The 23,274-nt window shown below is 48.0% G+C and overlaps 4 protein-coding genes and 1 pseudogene across 4 annotated transcripts; 4 read left to right on the forward strand and 1 right to left on the reverse strand.

The window, feature by feature from the left end:
- The first annotated feature begins 834 nt into the window (after positions 1-834).
- On the forward strand, positions 835-2,838 carry LOC117862769 (putative HVA22-like protein g). Its single transcript, XM_034746284.2, has 6 exons — positions 835-1,136; positions 1,288-1,386; positions 1,819-1,875; positions 1,954-2,017; positions 2,184-2,390; positions 2,483-2,838. Exons 1-6 carry the CDS (start codon positions 1,105-1,107, stop codon positions 2,597-2,599), a joined length of 576 nt encoding a protein of 191 aa, XP_034602175.1. The 5' UTR covers positions 835-1,104; the 3' UTR covers positions 2,600-2,838.
- Positions 2,839-10,633: 7,795 nt separating this feature from the next.
- Positions 10,634-11,922, forward strand: LOC117862957 (copper transporter 6). Its single transcript, XM_034746516.2, has one exon. The coding sequence runs from the start codon at positions 11,082-11,084 to the stop codon at positions 11,637-11,639; it is 558 nt and encodes a 185-aa protein (XP_034602407.1). The 5' UTR covers positions 10,634-11,081; the 3' UTR covers positions 11,640-11,922.
- Positions 11,923-13,887: 1,965 nt separating this feature from the next.
- LOC140220041 (non-specific lipid-transfer protein-like) lies at positions 13,888-15,535 on the forward strand. Its single transcript, XM_034746627.2, has 2 exons — positions 13,888-14,305; positions 14,443-15,535. The coding sequence occupies exons 1-2, from the start codon at positions 13,984-13,986 to the stop codon at positions 14,457-14,459; spliced, it is 339 nt and encodes a 112-aa protein (XP_034602518.1). The 5' UTR covers positions 13,888-13,983; the 3' UTR covers positions 14,460-15,535.
- Positions 15,536-17,321: 1,786 nt separating this feature from the next.
- LOC117863048 (non-specific lipid-transfer protein) lies at positions 17,322-18,171 on the forward strand. Its single transcript, XM_034746625.2, has 2 exons — positions 17,322-17,738; positions 17,912-18,171. Exons 1-2 carry the CDS (start codon positions 17,411-17,413, stop codon positions 17,926-17,928), a joined length of 345 nt encoding a protein of 114 aa, XP_034602516.1. The 5' UTR covers positions 17,322-17,410; the 3' UTR covers positions 17,929-18,171.
- Positions 18,172-19,801: 1,630 nt separating this feature from the next.
- On the reverse strand, positions 19,802-22,776 carry LOC140223464 (uncharacterized; annotated as a pseudogene).
- Between the last annotated feature and the right edge of the window lie 498 nt (positions 22,777-23,274).

The raw sequence follows: 23,274 nt of genomic DNA on the forward strand, positions 1-23,274 counted from the left end.
TGACTTTTCTACATTCATAAATATTATTATGTACTTAGACCGACACTATATCTAGATGCATTATAATATCTATGAATTAAAAAAGCTAAAATGACCTACGATTTGAAACAGAGGGAATACCAATGAGAAAAAGTAGAGGACGCTGAACTCGGAGTCTCTGAGCACAAAGCCACAAACTCATGGATAAGGATTCAGAGGTGCATATACTTGGACCACTACAGAAACTCTCTCTTGCCAGGGAACGCAAATCAGTACTGTACACAAACTAAAATTGTAACAAGATGTGATCGTACAACTACATAAACATCAAATCTCATCAAGATCTTGCCTGCTGAAAAGAAAAAAGCTTAAAGAGCAGTGCCTCCTCTGCTGTTGGTTCAAATGTAATGCTCTTGATATTAATTCGATCATTAATCAGAAAGCACCTGAAAACTTCTCACAAAATAAAATGTCCCCGCACTTAATAGAACAGTTCATATCCGAACGGATAGAGTGGGTCATGACTGACTACATAGAGAAGATACCGTTACTGTATGACTCTCCTTGTTACTCACTAACTCAGACCTCACTTTTAGTTTTTGGTGGGTTTTATGTCACATCACACCAAATGGCACCAAATTATGCCTAAATTATTGACCCCCCCTATTTTGTTTAAGTTTCTGCTTTGCACACACCCAACTCAGCTTTCCCTTTTTTTAACAAAAAAAAAACTCAGCTTTCCCTTTAGTATATTCACAAAGCATCCCTTGATCCACAACTAATCATGTGTCCTAGATCCAAAAGGCAGTAAAGCCCCAACTGATGCCCCCACCCATCATTGGCCATCTAATGCAACTGCAAGGGCAAATCCGTAATTCTTCCGCCCCAGGACCAGAGAGATGGAGATCCTGCCGGTGCCGGAGCCGCTGAGCTAACCACCGGCCGGCACTTGTCTCATCGCCTCTAACTTTGCAGGTAAGCAAGTCATCAGACACCAAACAGGTCATCTAGGCAAGGCGGTTAGGCCATCGTCTTGGGCGCCCAAGAAGCAAGAACTCAAGAGAACTCAGACAGACCTCGCCCTCCTCCTCCTCTTCCTGCGGTGAATTCCCCGCTGGCTTCGAGATGTCGACGGAACTCCTGACGAAATTCCTCACGTGAGTGCCCCTTCCATCCCTGTTCCGGGCCGTTCTTGCCTGAAATTTGGTGGAATTTCTCGACGCCGTGCGGTGCTTCCTATTGTGTTTGGTCCCTGTTCCTGGAAGAAGAGGGCTGTGCATGGCTCATCTGCTTATTGTGTGGCTGCAGGTTGTTGTTCGGATACGCGATGCCGGCGCTGGAGTGCTTCAAGGCGATCGAGCAGCGGCCCGGCCGGGCTGACCAGCTCCGGTTCTGGTGCGAGTATTGGTAATGATTCAGAAGCCTGTATCTCTGGGTAATTGATCCATTTTAGCTTCTGCGATTTGCTTAATTGGTGGTTGGGAGTAATTCGAATTCGATATCAAACTAATAGAGAGAATTGGATCTGGCAGCAAACCTAGTGCCCGTCCAGAAAAGGGGATTGATTTCTATCTAGTAGGTACAGTGTTGTTTCGCTTGGTGTGAATTCAGTAGCAGATTCTTTTTTTCTTCTGAGAAGAAGGAACATGTAGGCTGTAGCAATTTCATTTCATATGGGAATGGGATGCGGAACCACAAGATCTTCATTTTATCTGCTAAAACTTTTGGGGTGGTTGACTTAGGTCTTAGGATGATAAACTGAAAGTCTGACCTGACATACTGTGATGTGCTTGGAGATTTTGGTCTTGCCAAGTTTGACGAGTTTCATCAACCTTGCAGGATTATCCTAGTCCTCCTGGTCATGTTCGACGAAATTGCCGGTGTTCTGATTTCCAAGTAATCACCAAAACACCAACCATACCTTCATTAAGAAAATTGGTTGTGGTCTGACAATTCCCTCCATTCCAATAACAGGATTCCAATGTACTACGAGCTCAAGCTTGCCTTCCTCGTGTACCTGTGGTACCCAAAGACAAGGGTATGCACTAGAAACACATAACACTAACTGCAGTGCAGCAAGAAAGCCGTGGATGTGCATACCCGCAATCTGTTGATCTATGTCAGAATTATTTTTTGAACCATAGTGTGCCTTCCAATATAATTGACTGAATTCTGAAAAAAAAAATCATTCTGTTATGAACCAGGGAACAGACATCGTGTACGAGACGTTCCTCCAGCCACTGGTGATGCAGTACCAGCCCAACATCGAGGCGAGACTGCAGTACCTGCGCGCCAACGCTGGTGACATCCTTGTCTTCTACCTCAAGAACTTCACTGAGAGGGGCTACGACCTCTTCCTCCGGGCGCTTGACTATGTCCGGTCGCAGGCATCTAGAGGATCAAGAACAAGGGTAAAATAACTCCAACAGTTTGTTCATTCTCCTCTTCAGAGGTTATGACATTCAGTTGTTAATATGTGTGATTGTTTCTGGTGGTGGCGCAGAGTTTCTTCTCGTTCAGAGGTGACCGGGCTGAGAGGCCGAGCTTCACTGACGACTACGCAATTGGTGGTGAAAGAAGGGACGGTGGGAGGCACCGGCGACCACGTAGTGGCTACTAGCAGACCAAAATTTAGCAAGTGGATGTATAGCACAGAAATTGAAATGATTACTGGCATAGGCTTAGTTAGGAACAAGCAAATCATTGTGAAACAGATTGTAGGTGGATTATGAACAAAACTTGTAGGTTCGATCGGAAAAAATAGATTGCTTCTTGTAAATTTTGGGTTCACATTGTCAGCAACAATCGCTTCGCGTGCTTGTTGCAATGCTGCACACTGCAATGTGGTTGTTCTGCTCATTCCCTGTATTGTGCATAGTTATTGAAAGTCTTTTTTTATTCCAATAGGATTTACCGATACAGATCCAAACAGCTGTTGCAACCAAAGTTGTAAATAAATAAGTATTTTGTAACATATATAAATCTAAATAAACTTTCCTAATATGAGCTACTATATGTATACACATTCGACAGTGTGTCGAAACAAAAGAAAGAGAATTCCAGCTAAGGTGGATCATGATGGATCATAACGACAACTAACTAGTACTAAGTAGTAACTAATTAGCCAATTAGTATCAGCTTTCGCCTTCCATCATCACATGACCACTATTCGAAAGACTTGATCCTCCTAGTTTTAAGATTTATGTCAACTAAAAGAAAAGAGCCAAACACTAATTTGGCCGCACCTGGTTTGACTTGCTGATCATGAGGAGGTGACAGTACAACAGAAGATCCCCGCGATGAAGCTGAAGAAAGGGTGCACGTACTTCTTCACGAGACCGTGCATGGCGCTGCCCCGGCGAGTCCCCAGAGGCCCCGGCGACCGCTGCCGGCGGTGCCGCAGCCTGGGCGCCTGGTGTGCGTAGTACAGCCGCGACGCCGTCCTCACGAGCGGGTCGCTGATGCCGGCCTCGGGCGGCCTGCCGATGCCGTCCCGGAAAGCCGCGGTGCCGATCACGTCCTCGAAGCTCACGTAACCTACTGCCCCCTCCGCCGCCTCGTCACCTCCTTTCCTGTGCCGCGGCTTGCCACGGGGAAAGCCGCCGCCGCCACCTCCGATGGGAAGGAGGTCGCCGCAGGAGCGCCGCCGCGCCTCGCCCGGGCGGGCAATGCTGCCGCGCAGCTCCCCGCTGGAAGAGGATGAGCCGCCGCCGCCGCCGCCGCCGCCTCCAATGGGAAGGAAGTCGCCGCAGGAACGTTGCCGCCGCACCTCGCCGCCGCGCAGCTCCCCACTGGAGGATGATCCGGTATCATCGTGGTTGTGGGTGATCAGGAGCGGCTGCGTGTTCTTCGCCATGGCTGCCGTCCATGCGACGCCGAGCGCAACGGGCGGCGAGAACGGATTAGATGGGTAGATGAGTATAGTTAGGGTATTGGAAAGTTGTTAGGAGACGCGTGTTTATATTTGGCGCTACAGGTGCGATCGACAGGTCTCCAGCCCCTCTACGACTAGCGTGGCCTCGACTCGGCAGCGCGGCGGGTGCCACCACTTCAGAATTGTTTTTCTCTTCTTCGATGTACGTCTTCTTTATCTCTTCGTTTTAAATTATAGTTTGTAATCTACAATTTGAAATGGAGGGAGTAATTTCTAAAGTGTGGTGCACATATGTAATCTTCTTTGATAATATATGAGCGTACTTGGCTGCTGATCATAGCTCATCACAGTTGCATCTGCGCCGCCGCCCAAACTAAGACGTCAAAAAACGGCGCACGCTCAAAGTGTAGATTTGAACATAGATGAGTTATATATGGATAAAACTTGTAGGTTCAACTAGAAACATAGATTGCTTCTTGTAAATTTTTTGTTCAAATTGTCAGTAACAATTTACTCCCACGATTCATGTGTTGAGTTATGAAAACGTTGTTGATTCCAACAGAATTATCCGATCCAAATAATAGTTGCATAAGCCGTAAATATGATTATTTCTTAAAAGAAAAGCCACCACGAGGTTTTAGCCTTAATCGTTTTGGCAGAAAAAAAAATTAGAGCATGATGAAGTTACCGCTAGAAGCTACTCCCTCCGTCCCAAATTATAGGTCGTTTTGACTTTATTAGATTCATAGACTTTGTTATGCACTTAGATATACCTTATGTCTAGATGCATAATAATATCTATGTATCTAGAAAAGTCAAAACGACCTATAATTTGAAACGGAGGGAGTACTAGATTCTAGAGAAAGAAATACAACACACCCATTTAGCATATAAATCCAGTACACAATCTCACAATATATAATCTGGTCGTGCTGCGGCATGCATGCTGCCGATTCATGCTTCCGTCGATTGCTTCTAGTTGAATTTTTCTAAAACAAAAGTGCAGGAAGGATAGATCTATGGAAAACGAAAACTTGCTACCATGTGAATCATGACAATCAATCTCTAAATAACTAGCAAATTAGCATTAGCTTTTGCCTATTTACAGGCTTGATGTCATTAGCTTTTAAGATCTAATGCCAACTAAAGGAAGAATCAATAGCTAACTAGCCGAACCTAATCTGGGCTTCTGGCCCACTGATCGATTTGACTCGCTCATCACGAGGGGATCGCAGAATATTTTTTATTTTTCTATTTTTTACTTTAGTATTTTGCAAAAATATATAGTCTAATAAAAAATTACAAATCTATATCTATACCGCCGTCGGCGGGAGGTGCACTGTAGCAACCTACCGCCGGTTCGTTAGTTGAACCGGTTCCTCCTCTGGATAGTACATTTTCAAAACATCATAACTAAAATTATTTGAAAGTGTACGGCTCAGAGGAGGGAAGCTACCGCCGGTTCAACTGACGGTAGGTTGCTACAGTACATCTTCCGCCGTTTCAAATGGCAGTACAGGTATAGATTTGCAATTTTTTTTATTAGGATATATATTTTTACAAAATACTAAAATAAAAAATAAAAAAAATAAAAAAAATCGGGATCGCACAACAGAAGATGCCCGCGATAAAACCGAAGGAGTGCACAGTACTTCTTGACCAACCCGTGCATGGCGCTGCCCCGGTGGGTCCCCAGCGGCCCCGGCGACCGCTGCCCCGGTGGGTCCCCAGCGGCCCCGGCGACCGCTGCCGCCGGGGTTGCTGCCGCCTGAACGCCTCGCACGCGTACGTACAGCCGCGACGCCGTCCTCACGAGCGGGTCGCTGATGGCGGCCTCGGGCGGCCGGCCGCTACTGTCCCGGAACGCCGCGGTGTCGCTCATGTCCTCAAAGCTAACGTAGCCTGGCGCCATCTCGTAGCGCCGGAGGAACGTGTCGGCCTGCTCGTCGTCGCCTCCGCCTCCGCTAGCGTGCCGTGGCTTACCGCATGGGACGACACCGCCGGTGACGAGAGGAAGGATGTCGCCGTACGAGTGCCGCCACCGCGCCCCGGTCGAGGCCGAGTGGCGCAGCTCCTCGCTGGAAGAGGAGCCATCCTCGGTGTCGTCGCTGTAGGTTTGCAGGCCTAGATGCGGCAGCGAGTAGGCTGCCCAGGCGGCGCGGAGGTGGCATGGGATGGGACACAGTCTGACGGCTGGAATCTGATTTTGTTAGGAAGGTTGTTAGGATCCGCATGACTGCATGAGGGGTTAATGCTGCTCTCGCTGCTAGGGAATGGGTCTTTGGTACCGGGTCTAAGAGCAACTTCAAGAGACTGCAAATTTTATCCTTAAAAAAAGAAAAAACTAACTCCAACAGTCCAATCAAAACTCTCCCAAAAGATTAGCGATTCGAAAAAACATCCCTCGTCCCGCATATTTTTGTGACGCGCGGTGTTCCCCCAATCGCCCGAGCTCCGTTCCCGCACCCCTTCCCGCTCTCTTTTTTTGGCGCGCTCCTCTCCTGGCGGTTGGTTCCAGCAGCGGTGGCCATCTCCAGCCGGCGGCTGCCCTCCTCTCCCAGCGCCGGCGCGGCCCTCCTCTTCCAGTTCTCCACCGACTTGGACCACGCGCTCTACCTGGACTGATTCGCCGCCGAGATCGAGCGCACCCTGCAGCCCGGCGGCATCGCTGTGCTCCACGTCGCCGTCCACCGCCACGGGGACAAAGTACTCCGCCAACGACCTGAACAGATTTAGCTGATCAAATAGTCATTTTCATTTCTGAGAAGATCATGTTCCCTGCTCCTCTCCTCCCACACCGGAGTGCAGGTCTGGCGTGATGCCTGGAGGAAGAAAGATATAAAATAAATAAAATCAACCATATTTGGCCATGACACAGACGGGTACCGAGATTAGCAATGAATTAAGATAAAGTGAACAGAACAATTACAACATTTGTAATGTGCCGTCACCCTCTGTTACTCGGAGGATGCGTGATGCGTCACTCGGTGGATGCAGGACGGCGCTGGAACTGATTTTAATGGGTCCAATCCGATGATATGGCCTGTTTTGAATTATTGAGGAGTAGTTTTTAGTGATCTGCTGTGGTCTGGTATGCTTTTGGGGAAAAAAAATTTAGTATAGCCCCCAATATCTTATTTTGGGGAAGAATTTTTTTGGAAACTCTTGGAGTTGCTCTAAACCCCCTTTAACCCGCTTTAGTACCGAGTCAAATAACTGGTACTACAGCCCTTTAGTACCGGTTGTTTATACCAATCGGTACTAATTTAAGGACCCCACCCGGCTACCCCCGCGTCACTATCGGCCACGCTTCCTCCTCGTCCCCGCTGGCCGCCCTTCCTCCTTGTCACCGCCGGCCGCCCTTCCTCCTCGTCAGCTGAGCCTGGTCCCGACCCTTATCCCTGCCAGCCCCGCGTCACCGTCGGCCGCCCTTCGTCTTCGTCACCGCCAGCCACCCTTCCTCCTCGTCGGTCGAGCCTGGTCCCAGTCCTCGTCCCAACCGTCCTTGCGTCATCGCCGGCCAACCTTCGTCTTCATCACCGTCGGCCCCCCTTTCTCCTCATCGGCCGAGCTAGGTCCCGACCCTCGTCCTCGCCGCCCCCGCGTCATCGCCGGCCACCCTTCGTCTTCGTCACCGTCGGCCACCCTTCGTCTTCATCACTGCCAGCCACCCTTCCTCCTCATCGGTCGAGCTTGGTCCCAGCCCTCATCCCTGCCGCCTCGCCTCCCCCGCGACCCCCTCGCCCAGCTAGCCGCCATCACCCAGAGAGAGAGAAAGAGAGAGAGGTGAGGCCACGCACCTCGTCCTGCCACGCCGCCACCCCTCAGATCCCGCCGCCCCCACCGCGCCTCCGTGCTCTCCCACCGCGCCGGCCTGCAGATTCGCGCCGCGTTGCAGATCCCGCTGCTCCGTACGCCATCGCCTGTTGCTGCTCCACACGCCGTCACCCGCTACTCCGCCTCTGCGCTCCCCCACCGCCGTGCTGTCGCCTCACCTAGCCCCGCCGCCGCGCCTCACCGGCACCCCCGCTGCGCCTCCGTGCTCTCCCACCGCGCTGGCCTGCAGATCCGCGCCGCGTTGCATATCCCGCTGCTCCACGCGCCATCGCCCGTTGCTGCTCCACGCGTTGTCGCCCGCTGCTGCTCCATGCGCTGTCACCCGCCACTCCGCCTTTGCGCTCCCCCACTGCCGTGCTGTCGCCTCACCTCGCCCCGCCGCCGCTCCTCACCGGCGTCGTAGTGAGAGGTGCGCGGAGGGGATAAGGGAGAGGCAGTCGTGAGGGGAGGGGAGGGGAGGGGCGCCTGGAATGGGATCCAATGAGGAGCGGATCGGGGAAAGAAGGGACCAGGGGAAGAGAAGGGACCGGGGGAGAAGGGAGAGAGAGGGAGGTCGTTCGGGAGAAATTAAAGAGGGAGAGTCACGAGCGGACGGGGAGAGGAGCGGACGCGTGCGGACTTCAATCCAGTGAAGACCAAATTTCGGATCCCCACCCACCAATTTGTACCAGGTGGAGCTTCCACCTGGTACTAAAGGCTCTCAGGCACATTAGTACCGGTTGGAGTTTTCAATAGATACTAATTTGTGACCTTTAGTACCGTTGAATCCTCCACCTGGTACTAAAGGGGGTCAGGGGGCTCCTCGGGGACTAGCCGTTAGGCTCGGTACTAATGCTCACTTTAGTAGCTGCCCAATAAACAACCGATACTAAGGCTCGGGACGAATACTCAATTTTTCAGTAGTGGTTGTCTTGCGCACGAGTCGTGTCAAAATCAAACTCGGCCTTTTCAGCCCTCCGTTGATGATACGTTTGTGTTGTTTTGGCTCGTGTATTGGGAGCTCATATTATCTACCGGAAGATGGTTAAGCGATTAGATTATAAATCCCAGCAAGAGCTAGCTTCGCAGTTCCGTTCCCCTCCAAAGCCACCAAGGCCCAACTGATGATGGCCCATTCAACATTTCAACTGGAAAAATATTGGATAAAAAATGTTGACCAATATTTTTTTTTAAAAGTTGAAGCTATATTTTTTTAGAAATGTTGAACCTCAACATTTTTCAAGAAAATGTTAACCAACATTTTCTTGAAAAAAGTTGAACCAACATTTTTTAAGAAAAGTTGACAACATTTTTTGTAAAAAAAAATAGTTTCAATATTTTTTTAGAAAAAGTTCACCACCGGCCGCGCCTTCTTCTCCGGCGGCGGCGCGCGAAAGGCTGCGCGGCCGGCGAGCCAGCACGAGGGCCACGGCGGCAGGCGCATGGGTTGGGGCAGCGGCACACCGCATGCAGGGGTCGGCGAGGGAAGCGGCAGGGCAGCGCGGTGGCGTGGGCCCCGCGTGGGGTGTGGCATCATAGGCAGGGGTGGGAGAGAGTGAGGCTAGGGTTTAGGTGGTGGTGATTCAACGAACGTGAATGTTTGCACGAATCTTAAACATCGGAAGGTACTTAAAAATATTTCAGAAGATTGATAAGATTTCCGATGTGTTGACGAGCAGGGCCCGCTCAGGATAAACCGGCCAGGAACAGACTAGGCCGCGAACTATACGACGTGGGTCTTTTGCCGTTGGCTCTCTCGCTGCATAGAGGACAACATTTTTTTTCCTCCAACCTAGAGGACAAGAGAACATATAGCTAAGCGGATGGGGGATATGTGCTAATCGGGTCGCAAGTGTTCTAACGCGCGCGTTGTATACTCTTCAGATTTTTTTATTTTTTCAAACTTTTCCTAATTAATATTTTTTTGCAAAATAATTAATATTTTTTTAAAAACAGCCGTACAAATATTTATAGATCTGAACTTTTTTGATCATGTCGGTTCGCATATGTGACAAGAACACTCTGTCGAGCCACGTGCAATGGCATGACAAAGTGCGCCACATCGGAGCGCATGGAAAGTGTCTTCCATCACATATTCCACGTGATAAGTTTGTCACGCCACTTCCGCCAGCGTGACAACACTATCTTGACAAGCTCTGATTTTAGAAAAATCATATATTTTTCATATGAACTTGGATGAAGATGTTTTTTATATGAAAATTGTTGCTTTCGATGAGATTTACAACTTTGTAGTTTTGATTTTTTTTCATTTAAGGTCATTAAGATACATAAATAATTGATCTAAATTTTAGACAACATATTAAGCACCTAATTCTGTCCTGGGTCATCTTTTACTTAGCTTTGTTCATCATGATTCCACCCATGAAGTTCTATATAATATTTTATCTATGAAATTATAGGGAATAGCTAAAACTGATATGTCAAAAACTACTACATGAAAGATATATAATTATCAAGTATGGAACATAAATAATAAAAGCGTGATGCTTCTTTTTTTTGAAAAGCGTGATGCTTCTTCCCGGCAGCAGGTTCTTGGCATCAGCAGAGCACGCCCAACAATGCACAGTTATTGGACCGGAAAGGTTCCGCACAAATCAGTGTAGAATCGGATCGGAGAGGTTGGAGATGAGAGATCATATGTTCGGTTTCGAGAGCTGGAGTGAATGAACAGTTTTTTTTTTCCTTCAAGAAAATGGTAAAGCGAATGGACCGCGTGCGTGAGGCGAGATGCTTCCGGCAGGAGGTTCTTGGCATCAGCTCAACACGCCCAACAATGCACAGTTACTGCACCGGAAAAGGTTCCGCACGGAGCTCACACCGAGATGCCTGTTACAATCGACTTTAAATACGCTGCCATCGTTAGATTCCAAAGCGATAAACTAGCCTACGCTCCTCCATGGCTCCGTCCATACAGCCGCTGCACCTGCCACCGACAGGCGGGGGCCATCGCTCGTGCCCCACCGCAGGCGCCTGCCTTGCACTAGCACTCTAGCAGCAACGTCGTCGGCGTGCACCCTGACGGCAGCTCCACCGCTCAGCCCGCCGCCGGGTCCCCCGCGCTCCTAGGCCAGTTGCCCAGTTGTTCAGTCACGAGACGGGCGCTGCCTGAGGCCGGCCAAACCCTGCTTCGCTGTTCGCCGTGCCCGCCTCGCGATTCCCCTGATTTCAGTAAGTCCTTCCCCGTACCCCCACCGTGGCCAGCCACCACTATATCACGTCACGTACTCGCGCGCGTCCCCTTGCGTCCCCCGCCCGTGTCCACCCAGTCCCCGCCTCGTCCGGCCTCGCTGCTCGATAGGATTTGGTTATAGAGATCCGTTCGCCGGGGCTGGGCGCTAGTAGCCAGCCAACACAACAAGTCCACCCAGCCAGGATCCAGCAGCGAAAGGGCATGGCCGGCGGCGGGGACGGCGGCATGGGCCCGATGGCGATGGCGCCGCCGCACGGGGGCGCCCACGCGGGCAAGGCGGCGCCGGCGGCGGCGCCACCCCCAGCGGGCTCGCACATGGGGATGATGCACATGACCTTCTTCTGGGGCGACCGCGCGGTGGTGCTGTTCCCGGGGTGGCCCGGCGCGCGCGGCGCGGGCGCCTACGCCCTCTGCCTCCTCTTCGTGCTCGCGCTCGCCGCGCTCACCGAGGCGCTCGCCGCGGCCTCGCGGTGCGTCGCCCGCCGCGGCGCCGCCGGCGCGGGCCGTGACGGCGGGCGCGGCGCCCCGGCGTCCTCGGCCGCGCTGCTCACGGCCGCGCACGCCGCAAGGATGGGGACGGCGTATCTCGTCATGCTGGCCGTCATGTCCTTCAACGGCGGCGTGCTGCTCGCCGCCGTGGCCGGGCACGCGCTCGGCTTCCTCCTCGCGCGCAGCAGGGTGCACCCTGGGGGTGGCGGCGCCGCCGCCGCCGCCCGTGACCGTGAGCTCGCCGCTGCCCCGGATGGCTCCAAGGCCTAGGCTGCAGTGCAAATGCAGTTGGGGGGTTAAACTAATGGCTGTCTCGTGTTGTCTTTTGCTGTAGGCATCTGAAAATTATGGATACTCTTTTCCAAGTCCGGAATGCCGTTGCCATGGCTGTCATCTCGTTGTTCTTTTCTGTGTCATGGATTACGCTGGAAGATGGCATGATGTCCCTTGCTAAGAGAACTTCCAGAGTGACTTGATTTACTGTATCCTGTGTTTATATCGAAGAAAGTATTTCTGTGGTGAATGATAATTGATAATGTCAACTGTTGTGCTATCTGGTGAAGTGTTATGCGGTAGTATATGGTGGGCTGCTGACTGCTAGCTAATGGCGCTTCCTGGTTCAGACGTGCTGCCCGTGCATAACGCACACGTCTAGTGCAGCTGTGCAGGCAAGGCATGCAGCAAGCTGGTAGTACCATAATGAATGTGTCAACTGTTGACATGCTGGGTTGTGTTGTTGTTTTATTGCTCAATCTAAACATTCATCTTTTTTTAATATAATCGGCATCTCTCCTAGTTCATTTTTAAAAATAGTACCATAATGATGTGTGAATGTGTCCCGGTGTGGCTTAGTGTTTATTTGTGTTCGTGTGGTGGCCGAATATATCAAGATGTCATGTGGATATGGGAATTGGTAACGTGCTCGTTCCCATTCGTTTTGATCCTCAATTAAGCTCGTGACAGTTTAGAAGGTTCTAATACCAACTGTGATGGCCTGATAATCTATCTTGTGAAAGAAAAAATCAGAAATGGGTGAGATTTCGTATATATATTGGTGCATAGCAAAGACGTTAGACATAGAGATATCTGTATTGTTATGTCAGTGGGGGTATATGCACTCACTCACTTTTTAAATTCACTCCTTTATGGAACTTATAAAATCTTGTATCCACTCAACATTACAGTTAGATTTGTTCGCGCACTTTGTAATGTGTGCTACAAACTAGTAGTGTAGAATTTATTTCTCGTATGAGAGCTTCATATATCTCTGGATATAACTTTAAAGACAGACAGAAAGTTAAAGATTGTACATGTTAATGTGTTCAATGCTTTGTTAAGTCATGAGGAGAAAAAAAAAGCTAAGTTTAATAAAGTTTTCCAACAACTCAATTTTAGTGTCTCGAATTCATGTCAAGATTTATGTTTTGCTGAAGAGTGTGTAATAACTTTCTATAACGTAGGAATTTTTGTTTGCACTTTAGTTACAGTGGTAGAAAAAAACTGTGGAAGTAACTATAATTCAAATATTAACTACCACTGTTAGCCACAAACAAACCCCCCCCACTCCCTCCATTCCAAAATGTGGATCGTTTTGGATTTTTTAGATTTGCTATGCACCTAAATATAAGGTTATGTCTAGATACATAGCAAAATCTATATACCTAGAAAAACCAAAATAACCTGCATTTTGGAACGGAGGGGGTAATTTTTTTGCAGTGATGATGCAATAAAAATTAGGTTGTTAGAGAATTCAATGACACTAAGGGCCTGTTTTCTGCCACCTTGCTAAACTTTAGATGCTAAAGTTTAGCAACTTTGAGCTGCTAAACTGCAAAACACTCTTGCTAAAACTTGCTAAAGTTGAGTTGCTAAAGTTTAGCACTTTAGCAAGTTTTGGGTTGCTAAAACTTGCTAAAAGGTGGGCTGGACAACATATACCCCTCATTTATTGCTTGTCTCCCCCCTCCTGCGCACCTTTAATAAGGGTAGATAGGTCCTTTTACAGCTTATTAAATGCCTTTTAGCAAGAGTATCCAAACAGCTTTGCTAAAGTTTAGCAACGTTTAGCAACTAAAGTTTAGCAAGCCTAAGTTAGATCCTATTGGAAGGACATATATTATAGCGCAGCAGCAGCACTTAGACAAAAAGTCAACAACACACGGTGGTATCCACCCAAACTACGGGATCAGTCATCAGAGAGCCACTTCGCAATGTTTTCCAATTTTTCAAGCTCCCAAAAGCGGCAGCGCATGCCGACCGGATACGCCGACGTGCCATGCGCGCGCGGCGCCCGGTAGCCATGCCCATGGCGTTCGAACTTTGTTCAGCGCGCACTGAAGCCGGCCGAGCTGAGCTGCGTGGCCGAGAGGTAGCGCGCCGCTACTGGGCAACGCTCCCCGTGCCGCCACGCCGCCGCGGCGGTGCGCGCTAGTGCTCGGCCCACCGATCCCTCTCCGGACTCCGGCCATCATGAGGCCACCCGGTCACTAGCGTCGACGCCGCTATATAAGCAGCAGCGGCGCTGCAGCCATGAGACCACACACAAGTCACAAGAGAAGCAAGCACCTTGCTGCTAGTGGTGACCATTGATCAGCCGAGCTGCCGCGTCGCGACGATGAGGGGGCTCCTCCTGGTGGTCGCCATGGTCTTGGCCGCGGCGTGCCTCGCGGACGGCAAGGGCGAGTGCGGGGCGTCGCCGCCGGAGAAGGTGGCGCAGAAGCTGGCGCCGTGCGAGTCGGCGGCGAAGAAGCCCAACTCGGCGCCGTCGAGCGGGTGCTGCAACGCGGTGCACACCATCGGGAAGCAGAGCCCCGAGTGCCTGTGCGCCGTGATGCTGTCCAAGGCCGCCATGAAGCACGGGATCAAGCCCGAGGTCGCCATCACCATCCCCAAGCGCTGCAACCTCGTCGACCGCCCCGTCGGCTACAAGTGCGGAGGTAATTTATTCAAGCGGCAGCGTCAACTCATTAATTTTAGTGACCTTGATTATCCTTCCCTTCTTTGTTTCAATAACGGTTGGCAGAACAGATAAATGAGAGTTAGCGTTTGATACTTCTTCTATTCTTTGTTACAGATTACACACTGCCATGAGCTGCGAGAACTACTCGAGCACCGGTGCACGATCCGTCCCAGTATGAGTAAAGCACGAGGTTGTGTGATGGTGACGTGTCAGAGCATGTGTGTGTTGTCACTAAACGAGACTAGAGATTACCATCCATGTCGAGCTGCAGCGTGACGAGTGTATCGATAGATATGCGTACTCTAGTGTAGTCAGTGTCAGCCGTCAGGGATCCCTGAGATGTAGTCTTGCATCCTCGAAATAAGACTCGTCTTAGCTTCTTGGACAAACTCGGTTAGAGATGCTTGTGTGCACTGACTCGTAGTACCTCCTCCGTTTGTATCACACCAATCGAATAAATGACATGCCTAGTATTATATTCAACGAATATTTCTTTTTGCGAGATGAAAACAAGGAACCATCATCCTCGAGGAAGAAAAAAACAACAATGATGGAGCCACCACCCTTCGTGCATCTTTTTCTTCGCGGCGCTGCGGATCGCTCACAGGGAGTTTGGGACAACCGGGGGCACAACCCTTAGATGGATAGTTCGTATGTGAATTCGGATATTCAATATTCGTATCTATCCGTACCAAATCCGGATACTTAATTCAAATGGAGGGTATTCGAATTCGATCTGACAAGATAAATAACTATCTGTATTCGTATCCGCGTATATCCATTCGCATCCGATCCGTTTTCATCCCAGCAGGTCCTGTTGCGTCCAAACCCACCAGCCGTGCCGGACGCGGACGTGCCACCACGGCCTTCTTAGGGATAACAGATCCTCTTTCACCGCAAAGCTAGCGGTTTCTTGTTCGTCGTGGCCGGGGCAGGCGCTCGGCTCCCCGCCGCGCGGAGGCAGAGCAGGATGCACCCTCCTCGTCCTCGGGAGAGGGTGACGTACTCGTTTCTGACACTGGGTGCCTGATATGTGGATCAGGGTCGACGCGTCAGCCACCAGGCAGAGGAAGGCCCCGTCCCGACCGCGAGCTCGTGGCTTGGGCGTTGCTGTTTGGTGGCTTCATTATGTTTTAAAGAAAAAAAATGTGTTGTTCTGTGTTGTCGGCATCTGAAATTCTGGACGCCGTCGATCCATGATCCGAAATGCCATGGCCATTGCCTGTCTATCGTTTTTTTTTCCCTATGGAATGTACTGTGTGGTGCAATCTGTAAACGTGGCATCATGTAACGTACCTTGCTGCTCAGCATATACTCCTACTGCATTTTTTTTAGTTACGCGTTTGTATTCATGATTATCAGAGGTTATTTGTGTGCGTGGTCGCCGTGGTGGGAGGGTACGTGAATCCGTGCGCCCGATTTTTGTTTTTTTCTTTTGAATTACAGATGGCACGCTTGCTGACTGCCAGTCTGCATTTCACGACGAGTACAGTCCACTGCACCAGGAAGAGATTCCTCTAACGGGCTGGGATTTGGGAAAGACAACTCTGTAACTGGGCCATGGGAAATAACCAATTTCTCGCGCGTGGTTGACTCAGTTTCGGCCTTTTGGGCTGTCAAAATTCTCTCTCGAAAGGACCGGCCCATTCTTTTGCTTAAGATTTCTTCCTTGTCTTCCTTCATTCTTCACAACCACGCGCGCGCGTGTGTATGTTTTTTTTTTTCAAAATATACGCGTTCTTTTTACGGTGCTCCGGATTTGCCAAATAATAGGTCTCTATTTTGCAAATTTGATCCACAAAACGAAAACCTTAGATATCATGACGGTCCAGTGAGGTATGAAAAAAAAAATCGAGCTAGGCAGTTAGGCTGCATGACTGCACTGATATACAACCTGTTTATTGAACGAAACTTTGTTTTAGCCCCAGCTGAAAGAAAGGAAGCGAAGATATTAGATGGTACAGCAAACTAAACTAAAAAGCTGCGCGCTTCGTTTGCGCGAGTGCCCCCTTTAAGCAAATGTTATTAACACCACCACCGACACCTCCAGCAGCTAAACAAAACAAAAGGAACCACTACCCTTGCTGCTAATTTTTCTTTGCTAGAATGAGCGCAGACGAAGCACTTTTAAGCAACCAACATCACTCCGTGGCGTCCACTGAAACGACCCAATCAGGGTCAGGGAGCCATTTCACACGCCCTTTCCAATTCCCAAGCTCTCAAAGCGACCGCGCATGCCGATCCGGAATTTTTTTAATTTTAATTTTTTTAATTTTTTTAAAAATAACCCCTCCGGATAAATATTTCCATCTTGAGATCCTTTTGGTCGCGCCGGCGCGTGGTCCGACAAAATAACGTTGTCACACTACGTGACGAGCCTGCCACGCTAGCGCGACGATATGACATAGGCTGCTCTCATCATGCCATGCAAAGTGGTGCGACAGAACCACGTTGTCGCGCCACATGCAGTGGCGTTACAAGAGGAGTCCATGTCATCTCGCCGCGCAAGCGTGGCAGGCTTGTCACACCAGTGCACGTGGTGTGATAATATTATTTTGTCACGTCACGCGGGCCGGTGTGATCAAAAGGGTCACGAGATGAAAATATTTGTTCCGAGTTATTTTTAAAATATTATTTAAAAAGGTTTAAAATTTTAAAAAATCATCGCCGATCGGGCACGCCGACGTGCCATGCGTGCGGCGCCATTGCCACGGCGTTCAGACTCTGTTCCTCGAATTCCGGCCCAAAAGCTGCTGCAGCGCCATGGACCCGCGCGGGGACGGCCACCCACCGGCGCGCACTGAGCCGGCCGAGATGCGTGGCCGAGCTTGCCTGACGCTACTGGACGAGGCGCCCCGTGCTGCCACGCCGCGGGGACGGTGCGCGCTAGTGCTCGCCGCACCGTCGCCTCCGGCCATCATGGCGTCGGTTGATGGCCGCTACACGCCTACAGCTACACTCTCGACGCCGCTATATAAGCAGCGGCTCGGCAGCATGTCGAAGCCATCAGCTCAAGCAGCTGCACGCAAATCACAGGAGAAGAAGCAAAGCGCGTAGGTGCTGCTAGCCTGCTAGTGTGACGATGATGAAGGGTGGTCTCCTTGTGCTCGCTGTTCTGCTCGTGGCCGCGGCGTGCGTCGCCGAGGGCGCGGGCGAGTGCGGGGCGACGCCGCCGGACAGGATGGCGCTGAGGCTGGCGCCGTGCGCGTCGGCGGCGCAGAACCCGAGCTCCGCGCCGTCAGCCGGCTGCTGCAGCGCGGTGCGCACCATCGGGAAGCAGAGCCGGGAGTGCCTCTGCGCCGTCATGCTGTCCAGCACCGCCAGGAGCGCCGGGATCAAGCCCGAGGTCGCCATCACCATCCCCAAGCGCTGCAACATCGCCGACCGCCCCGTCGGCTACAAGTGCGGAGGTAAGCAAAGCCACGACTCGCTAGCTCATGACGCCTACAACAGTTTGTCATTGTTCCTGATGATCTTAGTTTTTTCTTCACTTGTTGCTTCGATCTTTCAGAGAATTACCATCAGCAGTACCAGGTTACCAGCTGCACAATGCACTAACCAATTGTTCATCTTTGTATTACAGCCTACACTCTGCCATGAGAAGTGATGACTCCAGGGCTGATGCATAACATGTCCGAAAATTACCGAAGCACGAAGTCGTCGTGTCCGTCTGTGATTCTGTGTCTGTGTTACCAATAAACGAGACTTGCGAGTACCATCCATGTGGAACTCTAGCATGAATGTATGATGAGTGTATCACTAGATACGTACTCCATGTAGTTCTGTTCAGGGTCCAGAGATGTAGTCCTGCACTGTCGAAATAAAAATGGTTTTTTTCGATAAGTCTGATTGAAAGATAGACGTTGTGCAATGATTCACATCTCCACCGTTTGTGAACTGAAAATTTGGTGCTCGACCAACTAAACAGATCGTGATTGAAATTCAAATCCACAGAAAGTACAAAAAATCCAAATCATACATGCACTCATGAACTGATTTAAATGCACAAGTTTGGATTACTGAACTTAAATTGAGGACATTTTAAATTACTTTGGCCTGGGTTTGATTGATTGTCACACCTCACGCAAGAAGATTTCAAAATTTGAGATTTTTGCACAATTTAACATCTTACAAGAAAATATGGGATGTAACAAGAGCCTCTATCCTTCGTCATCAAGAACCTGTCAACACTAAGGAGACTCTAAGATAATCTTGAGTCTAGTCTTTAGCTTTTCTATATATATAGTTAGATCCGTAAAGTGTACTTTCTCCACACCCTTTTTCCTACTATGTTGCGTGAATGATTTTTTTAGCGAGGCTTACACGCAGATGAAATCATGGGAGCGTTTCTCACCGCCAAAAGTATCATGTTGTTCTAGGCTTTTTCATGTGTTGTGCCTACTAGTTTTTATGGTAACACCAAAAACCTAGCACCTAAGGGGCTACTTTGTTGGCGAAAAGCCTAGCCCATGTGCATAAGCTAGGGGCATATTTCTCTTTTTATTCCTACTAAGGGTGAAATAAAAATATCCTCCCATCTCCACAATATAAAGAACCCATGCATGGGGTCACTTGGGCAAGTACATCCCTCATTTGGCTACGTTCATTTGACACCAACAAAGACTTACCTTGCATGGAATAGCCTCTGATGGTCTCACACCTACAATAAAACAATCATCACGATATAAGTCCAATATTCAATTTTGTCTTGCAATTGAAATTCAAGTTGTTCCATTACAACATATACTCTTGAAGGTTGTACTGAAGTAATTACATGCCACAAGGTGTCAACATTGTTTTTACCATTCACCTCCAAAAGCATGCTTGTTCCAAATTTAGCGGACTACTATCTCCCACTTTTGCAAAATAATTAGCTTTAAATTTAAGAAAATGCTACAAAACAATCAAGAAATATATATTTTCCAAATCATACTTGATTTTTCAACTAACGTATCCACTTGGTGCGGTCAAATATCAGGTGTAGCTAAGATACGAGTTCATTGTCAATAAGAGGGTTAATAATCTTGGGATCAGTGTATCATAATATTTTCTCATAAATTGATCTTTCTATTTCATTATACTTTTCTTAGCATGTTCCAGTCCAAAAAGTTTACTAAGAAGTTATCGGTGTAGTCTTGTAATGAATATTTTTGTAGAAATAGTCTAATACCTTACTTTGTATGTTCACTACTATGCGGTACTGTAGCAATCATGCATATTCATCCGGTGCTGTACTCTGATTCTGCTCGGTCATAAAGGGAGCTGGCGTGCGGTGCAGCCGTGACAATAAGCAGCACGGCTTTTGCATCTCATCGCGCGGAATTAGGTAGCAGTTAGGACAACACGAGCACAGTGCCTGATCGAGTGATCGACCGTCCAACAGCAGACAGAAAAATGAGAGGCGTCGTTTTGTGGTCAGTAAAAAGTCCTTTGGGAAGGCAGGCATCTTTTACTAACGTTAGGAATGAAGATATTAGATATGCGATGGCTGAAGCTTGGTTTGTCTCTCCCTCCCTCCCTCATCCGCAAGCCAGGCTAGTGTGACGAGGACGAAGGGTGGTCTCCTTGTGCTCGCTATCCTGCTCGCCGCCGCCGCCGCGTGCGTCGCTGAGGGCACGGGCGAGTGCGGGGCAATGCCGTCGGACAGGATGGCTGTGAGGCTGGCGCCGTGCGCGTCGGCAGTGCAGAACCCGAGCTCCACGACATCAGCCGGCTGCTGCAGCACGGTGTGCACCAGGCCCGTACCTATGTTTTTGTGATCCTGGTGCAAAACATAAAGTGGGACCTATATTTATAAAATGCAAAAAGCTAAAGTGCACGTAGAGTAATACCATAAGTATTCGTACAAAACGATTAAATGATGAATCTTACTTACTGATAACTTCTTAGCTTCCATTAAAAATCATCATTCGTATAGTATTCTTCGAAATGAAATCTTCAATTATATCTTCATACTTAATCTTCTCTAGAAGATCATTTTCAAGCGCAATTGTTGCCAATCCATTTAGCCTTTCTTGTTTCATAGTACTGCGCATGTAGGTCTTTAGCAACTTCAATTTGGAAAAGCTTCGTTCTGCGGATGCAACTGTTACAGGAATAGTTAACAAAATTCTGTATGCAACAAGGGCATTAGGAAAACAGCCCATCCGTTTCACAAACTTCAGAATATCAAGAGGACCCATGTCTTCCTTTGGAATGAAATATTGGAGGAACTTTAACTCCACATGTAATTCTTTGCCATCAATATCAGAATGGTCACCACTCTTAAGTGCAGCCTCAAGATGAGCACAAGAAGACAACAGACTCTTGTCATCTAAGGAGCATAATTTCTTTGAAGTAAACAAAAAACCAAAAGTTTTTTCGTATCCCTCGTATTGTTCGAATCTCTTTGTAAGTGAAGCAATAGCTTGATCAACAATGGATAGAAAATAATTGATTCTAATTAACTCGCTTGATCAACAATGGATAGAAAATAATTGATTCTAATTAACTCCTCTGTAGATTGTGAAGCAATAGATTCATCTTCAGGTGCCTCATCAAATTGCCGTTTCCTTTTGATTTTACGCTTGGTACGGAATGTTGGTTCAACATCCATCTCACGTGCAATTTCTTTTGCAGATTCTAATGCATTTGGAAAACCAGTTTCTCTATACTTAGTGAAGAATGAAATCAACCCCTGCACTTTCTCAATAGCAATATCAATAAGCATATCCTTTGCTTGTAATTGTTTACTGACCAAATTAATAGCAGATAATACTTCATACTAGATAACTATTGCCACTATAAATTCAAAGTCACCAAGCTCATTGGTCGCCAAGGATTTAGATTCACTACATATTGTTGCATCATTATCAGTATCTGACACTTCCAGTAAAGCTTCTCGTATATCCTGCATTTGGAACCTTATAGCCTTAACACTGTCAACACGACTCTCCCAACGAGTTGCTGACAATGGCTTGAGAGTGAATCCTGATATGTTATTTTTTAAAATTTGCCATCTCTTAGTGGACTTACCAAATACTGTATAGATACGTTGTATGATTCCAAAAAAATCTTTTGCTTTACCGCAACTCTTTGCCATATCACATAGTGCTAAATTAAGACTATGACAGCCACAAGCAGAATAAAAGGCTCGAGGATTGATCTCCAAAACTTTCTTTTGTACCCCTATATTTTTCCCTTTCATATTTGATCCATTGTCGTATCCTTGTCCTCTCACATTGTCTATATCAAGGTCAAGATTCTTCAATTCATTTTGTAAAACATCAAATAACCCTTGGCCTGTAGTATCATTAATATCCAGAAAACCTAAGAATGATTCCTCAATGCAAATAGAATCTGAAGATGTGTCAACATATCTTATGATCAAAGACATTTGTTCTTGGTGGCTTATATCAGGGGTACAATCAAGGATAACTGAGAAATATTTTGATTCCTTTATTTTTCTAATTATTTCAGACCTGATAGAAGCAGCAAGCAAATCTATTACCTCATTCTGGATGCCATGATCGAGGTAATGTGTATGGATATCATCATTTGTTATGCGTTGAACATGCTCCTGCATAACCGGATCAAATTCAGCCATCATTTCAACCATGCCTAGAAAATTGCCATTGCTGTCCTGATACAGCTTGCTATTGGTGCCACGAAATGCTAAGTTATGCTTTGCAAGGAATTTTGCAATCAAAATAATTCTGAACAAAACCTTCCTCCAATGTTCCTTTTCCTTCTCAATTTCTCTATGAGCAACTTTATCAATAGTTTGGTTGTTATCAAATCTGAGACGCATGTCATACCAAGAAGCCATATTTGTAATATGATCAGCACTAGTTTCATGATCTTTAAGTCGAGTGCCAACATGTGACCAATCACTCAGACCTTCATTTGCTAGCTGACTCCTTAAATGCCCCTTTCTTAATAACTTGCAACAAAAACAGAATACTCTATCAAGCTCTTTGGAATATACCAGCCATTCTCTATCACAAGTTTCCCGATTTGATAAAATTCTACTATATAATGCTGCAGAAAACCTCCTTGATAACCTATCTTTAGGACCTTTCTGAATAGACAAGTCCCTTTTAGGACCCTTTTGGACCAAAATATCAACCTGTTTTTGATCTAGTCCATCCCAATATCTTGGATCAAATATGTTAGGCTGAAAAGGAACCCTCAAATCATTGTCACTTTCAATACTAGCTGATCCATCAAGGGTAGCATCAACACCATCCGCATTGTTGGGATTAACTTGCACTGATTCAGTTCCTAAAGTGTGAGCTTCAACGTTGTCTGTGTTATCACCGTGATTTCCATCACTATGTGCCTAAGGAGTTTCATCTTGTGCACTAGTTTGACAGTTCTTAACAACAAATCTATCAAGAGCACCCTTTTGAGTCCAAGCAAATTGCTCAAGCCTTTGTTTCTTCTTGCGCTTTTCATTACCTGACTCATATTTTCTATTTCTAGAAGACATGATATGATGATAAATAAATAGGACTCCCTGTTTCATGAATTACAAAGCAACAAAGCTAAATTAACATTTAACAAATCATTGACCCAATTGCACACAAATCATAGAGCCAGTCACCTAGCATTACATTACCTGGCGGTAGCTTTTGCCTTTTGTAGTTCTGTTGACTGTTGTGACGTTGTGGAGAAGACCTGCCGACTGCCGTCAGATGGTCAGAGGCAGGTGGAGTCGTTGCATGCAGACTTGATTGCGGCAGGGCAATTTCGCATGCAGCTCGGCGACTCGGTGAGATTGCAGCGGCCGGCGGCGCTCTCGCGATTAGATTTAGAAATTAGAATAATCGGCAGGCGGCAGCGGCAGGCCAGGCCTGCTAGGCTGCTAATCAGTATCGGATGATTCGGATCGGACGGTCCTGGTCCGGCAACACGACAACAGATTCTCCAATCTCTAGGGCCCAGGCTAAAAACACAAAAAGTTGC

Source organism: Setaria viridis, chromosome 7, assembly GCF_005286985.2.
Source record: "Setaria viridis chromosome 7, Setaria_viridis_v4.0, whole genome shotgun sequence".
NCBI lineage: Eukaryota > Viridiplantae > Streptophyta > Magnoliopsida > Poales > Poaceae > Setaria > Setaria viridis.